The 13,926-nt window shown below is 42.7% G+C and overlaps 1 protein-coding gene across 6 annotated transcripts in view; it reads left to right on the top strand.

Annotated features, from left to right (window-relative positions):
• The window catches only part of COL14A1 (collagen type XIV alpha 1 chain), a 126,577-nt gene extending 114,821 nt beyond the window's left edge, over positions 1 to 11,756 (top strand). For 3 of the 6 annotated variants that reach the window (XM_032999646.2, XM_032999642.2, XM_032999640.2), the window contains 3 exons: positions 8,232 to 8,309; positions 9,292 to 9,447; positions 10,825 to 11,756. In XM_032999646.2, the coding sequence (XP_032855537.2) occupies positions 8,232 to 8,309; positions 9,292 to 9,447; positions 10,825 to 11,150 (560 nt within the window). In that variant the 3' untranslated portion in view covers positions 11,151 to 11,756. Of the gene's footprint in view, positions 1 to 8,231; positions 8,310 to 9,291; positions 9,448 to 10,251 lie in introns of all 6 variants that reach the window. The other 3 variants (XM_032999644.2, XM_032999643.2, XM_032999645.2) reach the window with 2 other exon arrangements.
• The last annotated feature ends 2,170 nt before the right edge of the window (positions 11,757 to 13,926 follow it).

The following is a 13,926-nucleotide window of genomic DNA, read 5'->3' as shown; positions in this document are numbered from 1 at the left end:
ATAGATAACTGATGTTAGAAAGGACTGATTTTGGCAGGTAGTGCTTGTGGGGAGTTTCATACTTGATAGAGAGCAAGCTCTTCTCGAGCGTATTTGAAGAACCATAATCAATCAGCCAGAGCTCTCTACAGAGTTTCATAAAATGTGATGCAAAATGTTGGGAGTGTTTTACAGTATTTATAGCTTAAAATGAGATTGTCTTAAGACAAAAAGAATCTATATGTAAACTTAAAGACAAAATAATTGTCTTTATTCAGAGTGAAAGTGGGGTTTAGGACATTCGTGTAACTGCAACCTTGCACAGAACCTGGCAGGAAGATGAAGAAGCTCATTCAGAAGCTAGTAAAAAACAAAAAACCAAAAAACTCAGAATATATATTAGTCCCCGAGGATCTAATTTCTTCAGAAGCAACTGAAATTTTAGATTGATAGTGTGCTTGGTGTAGTAGCAGTTTATTTAACAAAAAGATACCTTTTGAGTTGTACAGACCCTTGTGATATTTCAGAATCCATTTCTAAGGAATTTCTGTAATCTAACCCCAAAATGCAGCAGTGAAAAGTAAAAATTATTTTTACCAGCTTCTCATGCTTGTAGAAATTGATCGTAACTTTCTTGTGCATTCCCAATTCTTGCTTGATTTCTGACTACATATCATACAGAAAAGAAGCAGAATAAAATTGCTCTGCTTCTGGATGGAAAGGATTTTAGTTTCCAGTGACTACAGTGAGGAGGGTAAATGGGCTCAGACCCCATCCCTTGCTGTGTCCTGAAGCACTGTCTGTATTTAGCTTGTTTAGCAAGTCACAATGTATAGTCCTGTCCTGAAGATTTCCAGCCAGCCACTTGGAATTCTTCATGAACAATGTGTTTCTTTTCCCTGATGTCATCATCATTTTGTTTGTATATGAAGTCAATTTAATGTTCAAAACCAGTGCCAGATTAGCAACTCTGAAAAGTCAGCCTCCACCTTTAAGTACAGAAAATACATTGCAACAGTGACAGCAGAGTCCGTACTAAAAAGTGATAGAAACTACAAGGAAAAAGAGACATGTTGTTTATCTAGTAGAGTGCTGCTTTTTTCCCCTCAAACTGTTGTGATTGCTGCAAGAACCCGTTACTTACTGCCTGCGGACTGAGCGGCAAGGTGCTGGCAGAGTGGGAAGAGAAGAGGTGGGAGGAGACTCAATGTTTCATCCTACTCACCTCTCCTGCCCACCACCCATTCAGTCCCAGCCTGTGAGAAGGGGGAACTTCTGAAAGCAGCGTGTGGAACTGCTTAGAAATCATGCACCAAAGAGAGCTTTACTGGAAAATGACAGTGGTGAGAGATCTTGACACCCATGAACTTCCCTGCTGACTTGCCTGGCCAATAGCTTCTTTTCCCTTGTTTACCTTGTCACGCTGCCAAGCATGAGTCAGATGGTTTGGAACAAGGCTTGGACTGAGGCAGTGTCCTGGAGTTTTGCTAGAAACCTCCACTTGAACTTCAGTGTCCAGGGTGTCCCATTCCTGGATGTATTCTCTCACTAGTAACACACTGAGCTGGTCCTTCCAAGAAAGACCACCTCAGTGAGAAAGGATAAGTCATTCTCTTGACAGATTCAGTTCTCAGTGTCTGTTGCCAGCTGAGATCTACTTTTTCCAGCATAGACATAAGTGAATGTATTAGAATCACACAAAGACATTTGTTATTTAGTTTTCCTAGTTGACAATTCTTTTAACTGTACGCTGTGGGGTCTTATCTGTTGTGTTTTTCTAATGGTGTAAAAAGAAACATGTCTGGCAATCTCAGTACTGGTTAGCAATATTAACATTTTATTGGTGCCCCAACAGGCCATTTGAATTGGAATGGTGATTTAAAGATTAAGGAGGCCACAGTGTGTTATCAGTCCCCTATAGTACATAATCCCAGATGAATTACTAGAATTTTGCTCTTTTACATATTTGCATAAATATAGGAGTTTGGAAAAGAACAAACCCAAACGCTGATTATTCACAGCACTCGTCTCTATTTTTATTTTAACTGGTTCAAAACACTGATTTCTATTTTAATTTCAGCTAGTTTGAACATCTTTTGTTTGGATTTTATATTTATGAACAGGGACTTAAATAACTAGTATCTGGCTTCTGAGTACTCAGGAAGTAGTTGAACTTCTGCAAAATAATGTAAAAAAGCAATAATTCAGAGTGGGTTTTTTTTCTTTTATTTTTGTTTTTCAGTTACTTTTATAATACATAAGTAGTTTTCTCATCTTTGAGGAAAAAATGTAAGAGTCGTAGTAAAAATTACGCTGAGGCCCTGCCAGCTTTCAGATGCTGTGAAAGTGCAGTTACTCCTCTACTATTGGGTGGACTTCTGCTCTTATGATGTGTCCTGAAGTGATACACAAAAAGTATGGCTACTCACTCCATCCCACTATGATTAAAATACAATAAATACCTAAGCTGTCAGTGGGAAAGTCACTAATCTCAAGTACAGCTTCATCCATATTTGCTTCCTGGCTTCATATGAAAGAATTAGTTAACCATGTGTTATCAAAAGCCACATGTTTACAGCTCTGATGGCAAAATTCCAATGGAATTAAATAGAACTTTTGCCAGTTGAGTCAATTAAATATTTTTATGTCCAATTTTAGCTTCATCTGGATGAAAAAAAAAATCACCCTGTGTTACTAAACATTATGGTTACAACTGAACATCTTTGAAAGAGGACATTTTTGGTAGCAGTTTAATTTTTCTTAATTGCAATATGCAGTTCTCAAAGGACAGTATTCTCTAAAGATAAAAACAGTTAAGCAATACTTAAGATTTCCTTTTGTGCGAAAACCATGGACATTTAATTTTCTTTGCTAGAGAACGTGCGCATGATCTTGGTTTTGTTTTTAATAGCTGATACTATCAGAGGTATCTCTAGCAGAGCGTTGGAAACAATTGATTTCAGTTGCTTGTGATCTCCATGGGGCTGAACCCAAGCCATTGAATATTTTGAATGGGGACAAGACATAAAAAAGTGGTTAACATGAAGGGGGAGAGACAAGTCTGGTGGTATTGAAATATGTCCAGAGCACAAATATGAAAATGGTTACTGGAATTGGAAGCCACTCTAACTCAAATGACAATTTTTGATACATACTTTTATCCCTGAGAGTGATTAACTATCGCAATAACTTACATGGAGATTGATATCACGTCTGGTTGACTTTCTGTAAGCTATGCTCTAATGAAATGCAAAGATGACCTTGCTAGAAAGGAACACGAGTGAATTTTGAATTTTCTGTCATTTATAGGAGGGAGCCATTAACTATGACCAAGAGTTCTGTGAATCTTTTAATTTACTCTCATTAAGGATCTTTGGTGGAAAGTCTGTTAGGGAAGCCCATAGAGTGTTTGATTTTAACTCATGTGAGCTTTGCCTTAGGAGTAGGGTATTCTTTCTTCAGTGTTTATGTTCTCTTTCACTTGGGTAAACTTTGCAGGAAGTGAGACTAAAAGAAACCTGAAGCGGATTTGAATCTTGGCCTTCAGTATGTTTGCTTTAGGAACTTGATATCCATGTGATTTCAAAGAAGGTTATCCCTATGCAAGAAGTTCATAACCTGTTCCAGAATGAACATTTTATTCTTAGCCTGAGTAGATTTGTTCCATATTTATAATTTCTTATTGCAGTCTATTCTGTGAACATCATGTAATGGCTGTGTGTTCTTGTGTGTTTAAAGAATAATAATTGAGTGCACGAAAGGCTGTGATTTAAGAACATCGTGGCAATTGTCTTTGAAGTCACCATGTAATGTTATCGTACAATAGGATAAGCAGTGGTCTATCATGGGCCTGTCTTCTTATCATCAAAGCAATCCACACATACAGACTTTGTCTTTTGCAAATTACAAGCATTTCCTGACAGGGCTAAAAGACAAGTTAGATGAGTTTATCTTGTTAAAAGGCCTGCAGCAGCAGTAGTGAATTGCAACAGCGGAGTGTCTCCATATTTTTGAAGCAAGCCAGGGCTAAGCAAATTTTAGTTATCTGGAAACTGCATTTGAAATGCAGGACAAGAGGTTTGCCTGAGAAATTTGTCTTTAAAATGGGCAGAATTCAGTTGTTGATCACAGATGACGTGGGTTTTTTGTCATGTTCCGCCAGGAATATAAATGTAGGTTAGAGCATATATCTGCCACCTGTGACTCCTTCTTACATACAGGATGCAATGCAGTCATTCATCTATGGTTCTGGACAGCCCTTCTGACTGAAACTGCAATCTCTGCTAACCAAATGCTGGGTTTTGAACAGAAGGTTCATACTGGACTTGGAAGACAGTGAGAGCAGAAATCCCATGTATTAGATTGCTAAGAATCTCAGAAGAAAAGATGTTAGCAAATGTCAAGATGCCCAAGTAATTTAAACATGTAAGACCCATTGATCTTCAGTGAGATTTAGTAGCTAGAGCTATGGACATAAAATTCCTGAAATTTACCTTTTGGACACTTTATAATCTGAAAGTCTAAAACAGTCTGTACAAGACCAATAGGTACTTCATACAACCATGAGGTAAGGTAGGTGTACTGCAGTATGTTAGTACACAGCAGCCAGACACGAATTTGCTGTGCTATAGTTCTGAGATCACCAAAGTGGGTGCACTAACACACTGCTGAGCCCTGCCTTAGCAACAGGTTGTATTAGCTCAGGGCTACACCTTCACCAGCCTGGTCACATTGCTTTTAGTAATCTTGTAGTTTGGCCAGAGGTTGCTCACTATCTAGCTGCAAAAGGCTGGTAGGAACTGATTTAGTTGTGAAAGCAAGCTGTGGTGTACAAGCAAGACAGAAAAAAGGAAGATTAGATGTGAAGGAGACTTGATAGAAGAGATGGTGGTGCTAGTTCCTCTCCAGCTGTTCTCCATTGGCTAAATGGTTAGAGCATTTCAGGAAATTTGAAGCTGCATTCCTTTCATACCTACTACCACCACTGGGAGAAAGTCTTGTGGTCCAGTTTGGTGAATACATTCCTGTGTTTTGGGTATTAGATCCTGGAATAAAGTCTGAAACAAGGCTTCACTTTCCCTGATAAGTTTTTGATCAGTTAGGCTAGATAGCCATTCTTAATCTTTTTGGCCTAAAGCATCCTGAGGTGGTAGTCAGAACTACTGAGTAGGGGAGAACATACAGTCATGTATTCAAGCCACATCATCAGCATTGTCTACACTTGAACTTCCAAGATTTCTGGATTTCAGCTATATGCCATCATCTAAAAATCTGCAAAGCCTGCCTGTAGGATGGGTCTCAGCATAGCATAGCCACTTTGTACTGCTGTCTGCATTGTGGAATGAGCTCTGGACTTCTCCAAGGGGGCTCAAATATGCTGGGAAATGGAAGGGTGTTAGAGAAGGGGAGAGGAGATCCCTGAAGCTCTATTGACCACAACCCCGTGAAACCTTACTGGCCTCTTACCCAGACCAGGGCTCATAAAAACTAGTGGGGTCATGACACTAGAATCATTTAAATCTTTCCATGTGCGTGTGTTCACCTATTTCTCTCAACAGGTAGAGAGATAGAGAGGTAAAATGTGCGTCCTGGTGAGTCAGCTCTGGGAGCTGTTCCTAGAGGGGTACATTCATGTCATGCCTCCCTCTGACATTTCTCTTTCTTTAATTGTGACCACCTTACCACTCTGGCTTCTGTAACCTATCCTAAATGCTTACCTCTCTTCAGGTCCTCTAGAGCAAGTGTAGGTGCTTAACTGAGTTGTGCGCATTGGACTAGGCTTCACTCTGCTGCCAAGCCTAAATACCCTTTGAAAAGCTAGCTTTGTGGCAGCTGTGTAGGTTTTTGAGACTTGTGGTTGCAGATCATTTTGAGAATTTCACCTAAAATTTTAAACCAGGCAGGAGGTACTCACTGTGCTTTGAGTGTCATAGTAAACACAGGTGAGAGTATTAAACCAGCAAAGGAGAGCCCAGCCTGTGGTCACAAGAATTGCAGGTTCTTGAATATCACTGTGAAACATCCCTGGAAGTCAGTGTGAAGTACCAGTCATGGGATAAGAAGCTATGAGATCAAAAATCTGGCTACTGAGCATGATATAAGCAAGAATTTGCCAATAAGTTTGGCAGGCAATTCAGGAAATGAAGAATTATGGTAATCAAATCAATGTGTTTGCATTGGGTCTAGCTGGGATGGAGATAACTTTGGAGGCGTGAGTTAGAGTCTCCAGGTCAGAGCACAGTCTGGGGTACACCCTGGCACTTGTGTTCCTACCCTGGTCAAAGGAACGTTTGGTAACACCTCTAACGTGCTGACATAGAGAGGGAGTAATGTTAGACTCAGAAGAAACTGATGTAGCATTGCAGTCATCATATGACTAAACAGTCAGGACAACCAAACACAAAGATTTCACTTTTAGAAATAGTTTTATAAATATTTTGTTATCCATAAATTCAGGGATGAGCCACACAAGACCTTGCACTGTTTTGCCCAATATCCTCTAGAAGCAAGAGGGAGATACCTGCTATTTGCAAAATAATGGTGTAAACATCACCCAGATTATCACACCTACTCTCTTTTGCCACTTCCTGCTGGTTTAGTTTGGCCATGGTATTTCTTCTCTTGGTGTCCAAGCCTGTCCTGTAAAATACAGTGTTACCAGAGACATTTGGAAAGCTTTGGAGACCCCCTAATGAAAAGGGGGGTGAGAAGTGGCTATGGTTGTATTTCTCTATGATAAAATAACTGGTCACCAAAAGATGTTTTTTTAACTCAACCACAAACTTGTGCAACCAAAGGACATAAAAGGTACAAAAAGGAAATGGGAAATACTTAAGCTATTCTGGAACAGAGGCAAAAAGTGTTGTAGAGGTAAGACCAAGAGCTCGCCATGGTTTGATTAAAAACAAAGTATGGAGTTACTGATTGCAATGGTGTGGCCTGTGAAACTTGATGTGAGCAAGTCTTTCACAGCGATGGGTTTTAATTACAGTTTTTCCACAGCTCGAGTTTATTCTTACTTCTTTTGCTTCCATCAGAAATTAGCTTAGGAAAGGAAAGAAAAAGAATCTATGGCTCCTTACAAAAATGAGTTGTCCTCCAGATGTTTTTCCCTAAGAGGTAGCAGTTACCTGAGCAGAAGGGAAGGAAGGAGGCCGATCAGTTGAAATTGTAGATACTGTCCCATCAAGGGCAGCAGCTGTTTCCTTTCTACTTTGTTTTTATGAAGGTGCTCTGTATTGGCTTTGACTCTGTAAGTGTGGAAGCTGTGAGGCAGTGAGAGCAATTGCCAGTGCTGGAAGGTCTGGAAAATGGGGGGAAAGTCCCAAAAACCAGTGTGGATTTATTGTCTTTGAACCATCCAAATCAAACACAGACTTTATGAGAGTTTTCCAAGTCACTGGTGGAAACTCAGGGTCTGGAATTTGTAGTTTTGACACCTACTTTAGTTCAACAGTGCTTATTGTGATCACTGCGTATAGAAAGTGTTTTTATAGGATGCCATAGTGGTGGTGCAGAAGGAGATGGAAAACTGGAAGAAGGTCGTGCCTTTTCTGGGTTACTAGATCTGTGATCTCCACGGATCAGACCCAATGATAGGAATTTAGGGCCGTAAGCGAGTGCAGGAACACGACTCAATGGCTACACATGTTGGAACACCAGTTTCATGACTGGGAAACTCTTAGATTGGGCTTTGTTCGGGTGGACAGATTTTGACTGTGCTGAAACTCCTTTCTTGCATTTTAGCAAGATTCTGCAGTAATCCACCGTAACTCCATTTATGCATAGAGCCATTTTATGCTGAGCCACTGTTTGGTGGGTCAATGTTTAAAGGAAAATTGGCTGTAGCATTTAAAATTTGTCTTTTCTGGGCCACACAGTAATTTATAGACAGCTTTGTGAGGCTCTGAAGATTCTTCTGACTCACAATAGCGGTACCTTGCTATAGTCCAGAGGCATTTTTCCAGCAGGAACTGCAGCCTGGAAACTGGCCGATGCCTCTGCATACCACCTCGATGAAACCACCATGGCAGCAGGAATGTTTAAGACCCCAGGAATGGCATGTTTCCCTTGAGAGTCTGTCAGGGAAGGGAGGGAAAAAGAACCAAATAATTATTTATTTTTACCTCCTTACTTCTCTGCCATCTCTTTTTAGATGAAAAACAACATATGGAACTATAATCCTGGTTAAATAATAAACACTGCACACAGATCTGTTCAGAATGTGACTCTGATGAGTACTATTTCCCTAGGTTTACCAGGCGAGAAAGGAGAAAAAGGCAATCCAGGTGTTGGAACACAAGGACCCCGAGGCCCACCAGGATCTACAGGTAAAGTTTTTATGTTTGAGGCATCTGGACTGGACCACTTGGGCCCATGGGCAAAGCAGCTAAGACATGCATGGCTCTGCCCTCTGCTTTTAAGGCTTAAGCAGCAAGAGGAGTCAGTAGTTCAGGCACCTTAACGGTCGTAATGTTCTTACTATGTAGTATGTGATGTGCTAAATGATGGTGTCATCAGTCACACAAGTATTTTCCTTTTCCCTGTGATAAAACTGCTTCTCCAAAACAAAATCTTCTTTTTTTTTTTTTTTTTTTTTTTTTTTTTTAATGTTTTAAGTATTTTTTCCAGAGATGGGGTCTGGAATGGGAAAAAATTCATCTGGAGTAATTGCATTTGTTTTCTCATTGACTCAAGGTCATACCTACCTGTGACTTGGCAGAGAAATGTATCTCGATTAAGCACGTTAATCGCAGGGATTTATATTTAGCTCCTGAATAAGCAGAGGGGGTGATATCCACAGCCTGTTGAAAGAGGTGTAAAGTTGCACTGACCTCATGAGGATATTCTGGCCGTTCGAGCACCCGTCTCAACGCACAGCGTTACCCAGAAGCTGTACTGAAAGGGAGCGGGGGAATCAAGGGCTGCGCAGGCATCCCGGGCTATCCTCCCCGCCGTGAGACTGCCTTTCCCCATGTCTGACACTTGGTGAAACATTCGCTCCAGTATAAACTTCTGGCTAAAAGCTGTCTGGCAAGGAAGACGAAGGAGCGGCCAGAGGGGAGGCTCACTGGGAGCGGGTCTCCTCTCTGGCTGCTGCTTTGTCTCGCTCGGCGGAGGAAGGCCGCGGCCGATCCCTCAGCCTGCCCGCGGGAGGCAGAGCCGGCATGCCCGGCTCCCCCGCTCAAGCCATCTCCTGGAAGTGTTTGTAGCACACCCAGTGCCGTGTTTTTCAGGCCGGGAAAGGCGGCCTCCACTCCCTGCTTTTATGAAAGATGCCACTCAGATGTTTCATCTCCCCCTTCCGTGCAGGACCTCCAGGAGAAAGTCGAACCGGCAGCCCGGGACCACCAGGCTCGCCAGGCCCGCGAGGTCCCGCGGGTCACACAGGACCCCCGGGCTCACAGGGTCCCTCTGGCCCGCCGGGGTACTGCGATCCCTCCTCCTGCGCTGGTTACGGCATGGGAGGTGAGTAGGCAGGAGTCGGGGTGGCTGCCATTTGCAGGGGGGGTGGGGTGGGTGGCATTTTCTAACAGCCAAAGTAAGATGGAGGCTGCCGGGGAGCCTCGCGCTAAAGCACGGCAGCTCCCTAAAAACGTGCGTGGTCAGTGCTGCTGTATTTTGTGGGACTACAGCACGAAGAGAAGGTGACCCCAGCGTAGTGACCAAAGGAAAGCCACTCTCTGATCCCGGCCTGTAGAATGGGTCCTGCGTAGGGGTTTTTTGCCCTGTACGTGTTTGTGTAGTTGTATGAGCCTGCTCCACCGCAACAGTCTCTGTGTTGAACCCCCATCTCCTCATGTTCGTGACAGCAGAGTTTTTACATTTGTAGTTTTTCAAACGTGTTGCTCAACTTCCCCTTCTGTGTGCCTCTGAACGGCATGAGAGCATGACCCTTACTAAACCCCTAGTAGTGTAACCTGACACAGGGATGCACGTGTCCATCATTAACCAGTGAAACAACCTGGAGAAAACAATTCTTTCTACATCTTCTCTGTATCCTGCTTTCCCGTCTCATTATAGCACGGAGAGGCCACGGAAGGAAGTTAACACAATTACCAAAAATTATGTCGCCCAACCGAAAATCGAAATTTATTAGTAAAACACTAGTTACTACAGATGTTACACATAAGGTGTATTTGTTTGATGTTTATGGTTTAATCTGCCTGTCAGCTGGTTTGTATGTTTTACTTACCTGAATGTTTCTGTTGTCGTCTCTTCCTGTCCTTTCCTCCTCACTTCCCCTCCCCGTTGTTCATTTCCTGTTTTAAGGCCCAATCCCTTACAATGGCTACCAATCCAGAAGGTGAAAGGCTCATTCTGGTTCAGGTCTCATTTGGCTGAAGGTCAGAGATGGATGCTGAACTGCTCTGTGCTTTCCATCAACGATATTGACTACCACTAATGAACTTACTAGCTGCTGTACATGCACTTAGCTTCCTTGCACTGCTAAAAAGTATTGCCTGACCCTTTTTTGCCTGTTAATCATGTATTCTAGACCATAATTGGAACAAGCGAAAGCAGGCAGATTGTGCAGTGTATAATAAGCACAGTATTACAACTGGACAGGTGACAAATTCTGGTGGTGGTTTCCAACTAACTTGGCTGTCTGTTGGTGTGTTTCCAATTGCTCCAGCTTATTAATTTTGTTAAATGTTTTCACTGTTCCTTTATGTGAATAAAAGATGTGTATTTAAAGATTATATATATATATATATATACTCACACACATTATATATAAATATATCTATATATAAAATGCCAATTTCCTAATGAGTGCTTTAATTTTCTACTCTCCTTCTCCTGTGTTAACCGTATGAATACTCTTGGTGGTGGTGGGTTAAGGTGGATACGGTGAGCCAACTGATCAAGACATCCCAGTAGTGCAGTTGCCACATAACTCCTACCAAATCTATGACCCTGAGGACCTTTATGATGGTGAGCAACAGCCGTACGTAGTTCACGGGTCCTACCCCTTACCATCCCCATACTCCCAGTCCTCCTATCCATCACCTCATCTTGCTCAACCAGAGTTTACTCCTGTTCAAGAAGAGCTGGAAGCCGTTGAACTGAGATCCCCAGGAATTAGTCGCTTCAGAAGGAAGATAGCCAAAAGGAGCGTCAAGACTCCAGTACGCAAAAGAGCAAATGAAAGAAAACCCTCTCAATGAACTGTTTCAAAAAGGGAAACGTTTTATATGCGTCTGCGTTGGCCTTTTGTCCAGGTGCCTAACCTGTCACGGAAGATGTTTACAGGCTCTTATATTAAAGGAGAAAAAAAGTGTACATGACCAGTGGACACAACAAATAATGGTAATTATCTTGCATGCCAGAAACTTAGTATGTTAGTGGGTTGGTGCTAGATGATGATGAAAGGTCACTTGTAGATCTTTCTCTGGAGTTCTGTTCCATACACTATTCAAACTGTATCTAAAAAGCCGCATCCGGCTAGCTGGTATACGTAGAACCATTCAGAAAAGTCAGTGTTTGGTTTTCCGTATTTTTCCAGCTGATTATGTTCTGTTAGTTTGGGATTAATTGTTTTACTAGCAGAGTATTGTGACTAAATTCACTGGATAACAATGCATAATCAGGTTTCCTTGATCTCAGCTTATTACCCTTTTGCAAAGATGTCTTACATTAATGGAATATTTTTTTCTAACCCACATTATATAAATACACAAGAATGTTCTGTGGGAGCACACTGATAATTTATTGTGAACCTCTTTCATTTCTGTTTTGTATGCAAATAAAAGTGGCAAGCTTTTATACATTAATTCTGTATTCACTTGACTTTTAACTTGGAACAATTGTATAGATCTCTGGGGGACAGAGTGCAAAGAGAAGAAAACACATTTTTCCTTTTTCAACACTTGTGGGCAAGTTTTATTTTAAAGGATAGAGGCACTTAGTATAAACGACATTTAGCTTTATTTTTAAGATTATATATGAACAAGGGTAGAGAATAACTATGAGAGGAGGTGGTTGTACCATCTATGGACATGAGCTCTTGTGTATTGATGTGCCAAAGCCAAAAGACTGGCAGGTAGAGTCACGAAGGCAACTTGGATCAGCTGAGGACAAGAGGAAGGCAAAACCCCAACCCAACTGCTTGAGAAGCACGAAGCAATTCCTTATATTAAAACAAACCAGGTAAATTATAAAGCGACTCAATAAAGAGCTTTGAACAGCACTATGGAGACTACCCATCAAAGTGAGATTTAAAGTAGAAGCTCAGAAATATTCGTATGTTTAAATTGTAGTCGTAGATTTGGACCACTTTTAATCCAGCCCTGTGAAGACGCGCAGAGGACGGCCTGGGGATGCCAGGGCTGTGTCCCCGCTCGCCCCGGCCTGGGTTGGTCTCTTGGGGCTCAGTAAGGAAAGACCCGTCAGCTTCAGCTTCGGGCCCCTGCTGGTCGCTCTCGTGGCTCACCAGGAAGAAGACAACCCGGTGCCTGTTCTGTGTAATCTCAAATTACCGGGCCTAGAATTCACCCTCATTGGTAACACAAACCTCTGGCGCTGTGCCGAACACCCGGGCTGTGCGCAGGCGGCTGTAACCCGCTCCATGTTTCTGTTTCCCACTTCTTTCTCTCACCCCTCACTCCCACCGCTTCCTTGGAGAATGGTGAGAAAAGTTGATGGAAATGAGAGTTGAATTACCAGTTCTTTACCTGGACTTGCACTTGAAGTAGAAGGTAGAAAAGTATCACATAATTTACAGACTTGAAGCAGCTTAAGCCCAGTTTACAGAACGTCCCCACTTGCACCTGCCTGTGACCACCCACGGTCCCCTACCCCAGAGGTGAACTCTCTCCCTGCCCCTTGGCTGGCACCCCCCCACACCCCCTGCCCCAACGCCTCCTGGAGCCTCCCCCGTGATGGGCCGAGTTGTGGGTCCCCGGGGAAGTGACCGCGAAGGTCACTTGATGGAAAACCAGCGTTCAAGCAATTTTGCCCGTGGTCGTCTCAGAAAGACTTTGAGCTTCACGTTACAGCCCGTACCAGGCGACGGGCTGACCAAATCCCTGTGGGGCAGGGTGCCCCCCACGCCGTGCCTCTCCAGCAGCAGCTCCCTCCCCGGGCCCCCCCGCCGGGGCTGGGCAGCTGCCGCCCCCGGGAGCCCTGGGCCACGCTGCCCACGCGCCACCTCCCCGCCCGCCCTACCGGGTGCGTGCGCAGTGAAATAAATGCAGAGCGTACTTGGCGGTAATAAAGCAGGCACGCTCATCACCATTTTATAACTTACATACTAGAGCAGAAACGTTAATTGCATTAGTTAATTAGCTTTAACTTTCTAACGCCATTTACTGGCACCCTGCTGACCAGGATGCCACATGTATCACCACTCATCCGTTCCCTTGCTGGTTATACCGTGGTAACAAAAAGTAACTAGTGGGCACCATCAAGTTATACAAATATTGTTCAGGATTTGTATGTTCGCCAAACAAAGACACAGACGCATATGGCCAACATTTTCTCCAAAATTCAGTCTCTGAATATTCAGGAGTATCTTGCATTTTTCCAGACTGCCTAAGAAACTGCGGTTGCTGCCTGTGAAGTATTTGGCACATGATGAACAGCTGATGCCACCCAGATCTTACCAGTAAGGGGTATGTACTGTGCCCTTACACAAAAAAGAGCATTTACTTTACTGCTTTAAAAATACTTTTACCAGTTAACTAAATGTGGTTACCGACTTAGAAAAGAAGTCTGCACATGCACTGGATAGGAACATTTCCTGGGATAAACCCATCTGAATGCCAAAGAAGTGCCCGATACCAAACCATTATTTAGTATAATGAAGTATGTTTATAAATAAAACTGTTTTTATGAGGCTTGCAAAAAATGGATATAGAAAACAAATTTTCCTCACCAAACATTGTAAAATTTGGCAGATAACACATCAGCATCTTCTACTGTACAGAAACCAACAGGTGCATC

This window comes from Tyto alba, unplaced genomic scaffold (genome assembly GCF_018691265.1).
Source record: "Tyto alba isolate M040663 unplaced genomic scaffold, T.alba_DEE_v4.0 Super-Scaffold_9, whole genome shotgun sequence".
In the NCBI taxonomy this organism is placed as follows: domain Eukaryota; kingdom Metazoa; phylum Chordata; class Aves; order Strigiformes; family Tytonidae; genus Tyto; species Tyto alba.
This window is presented reverse-complemented; position numbering and strand designations above follow the sequence as displayed.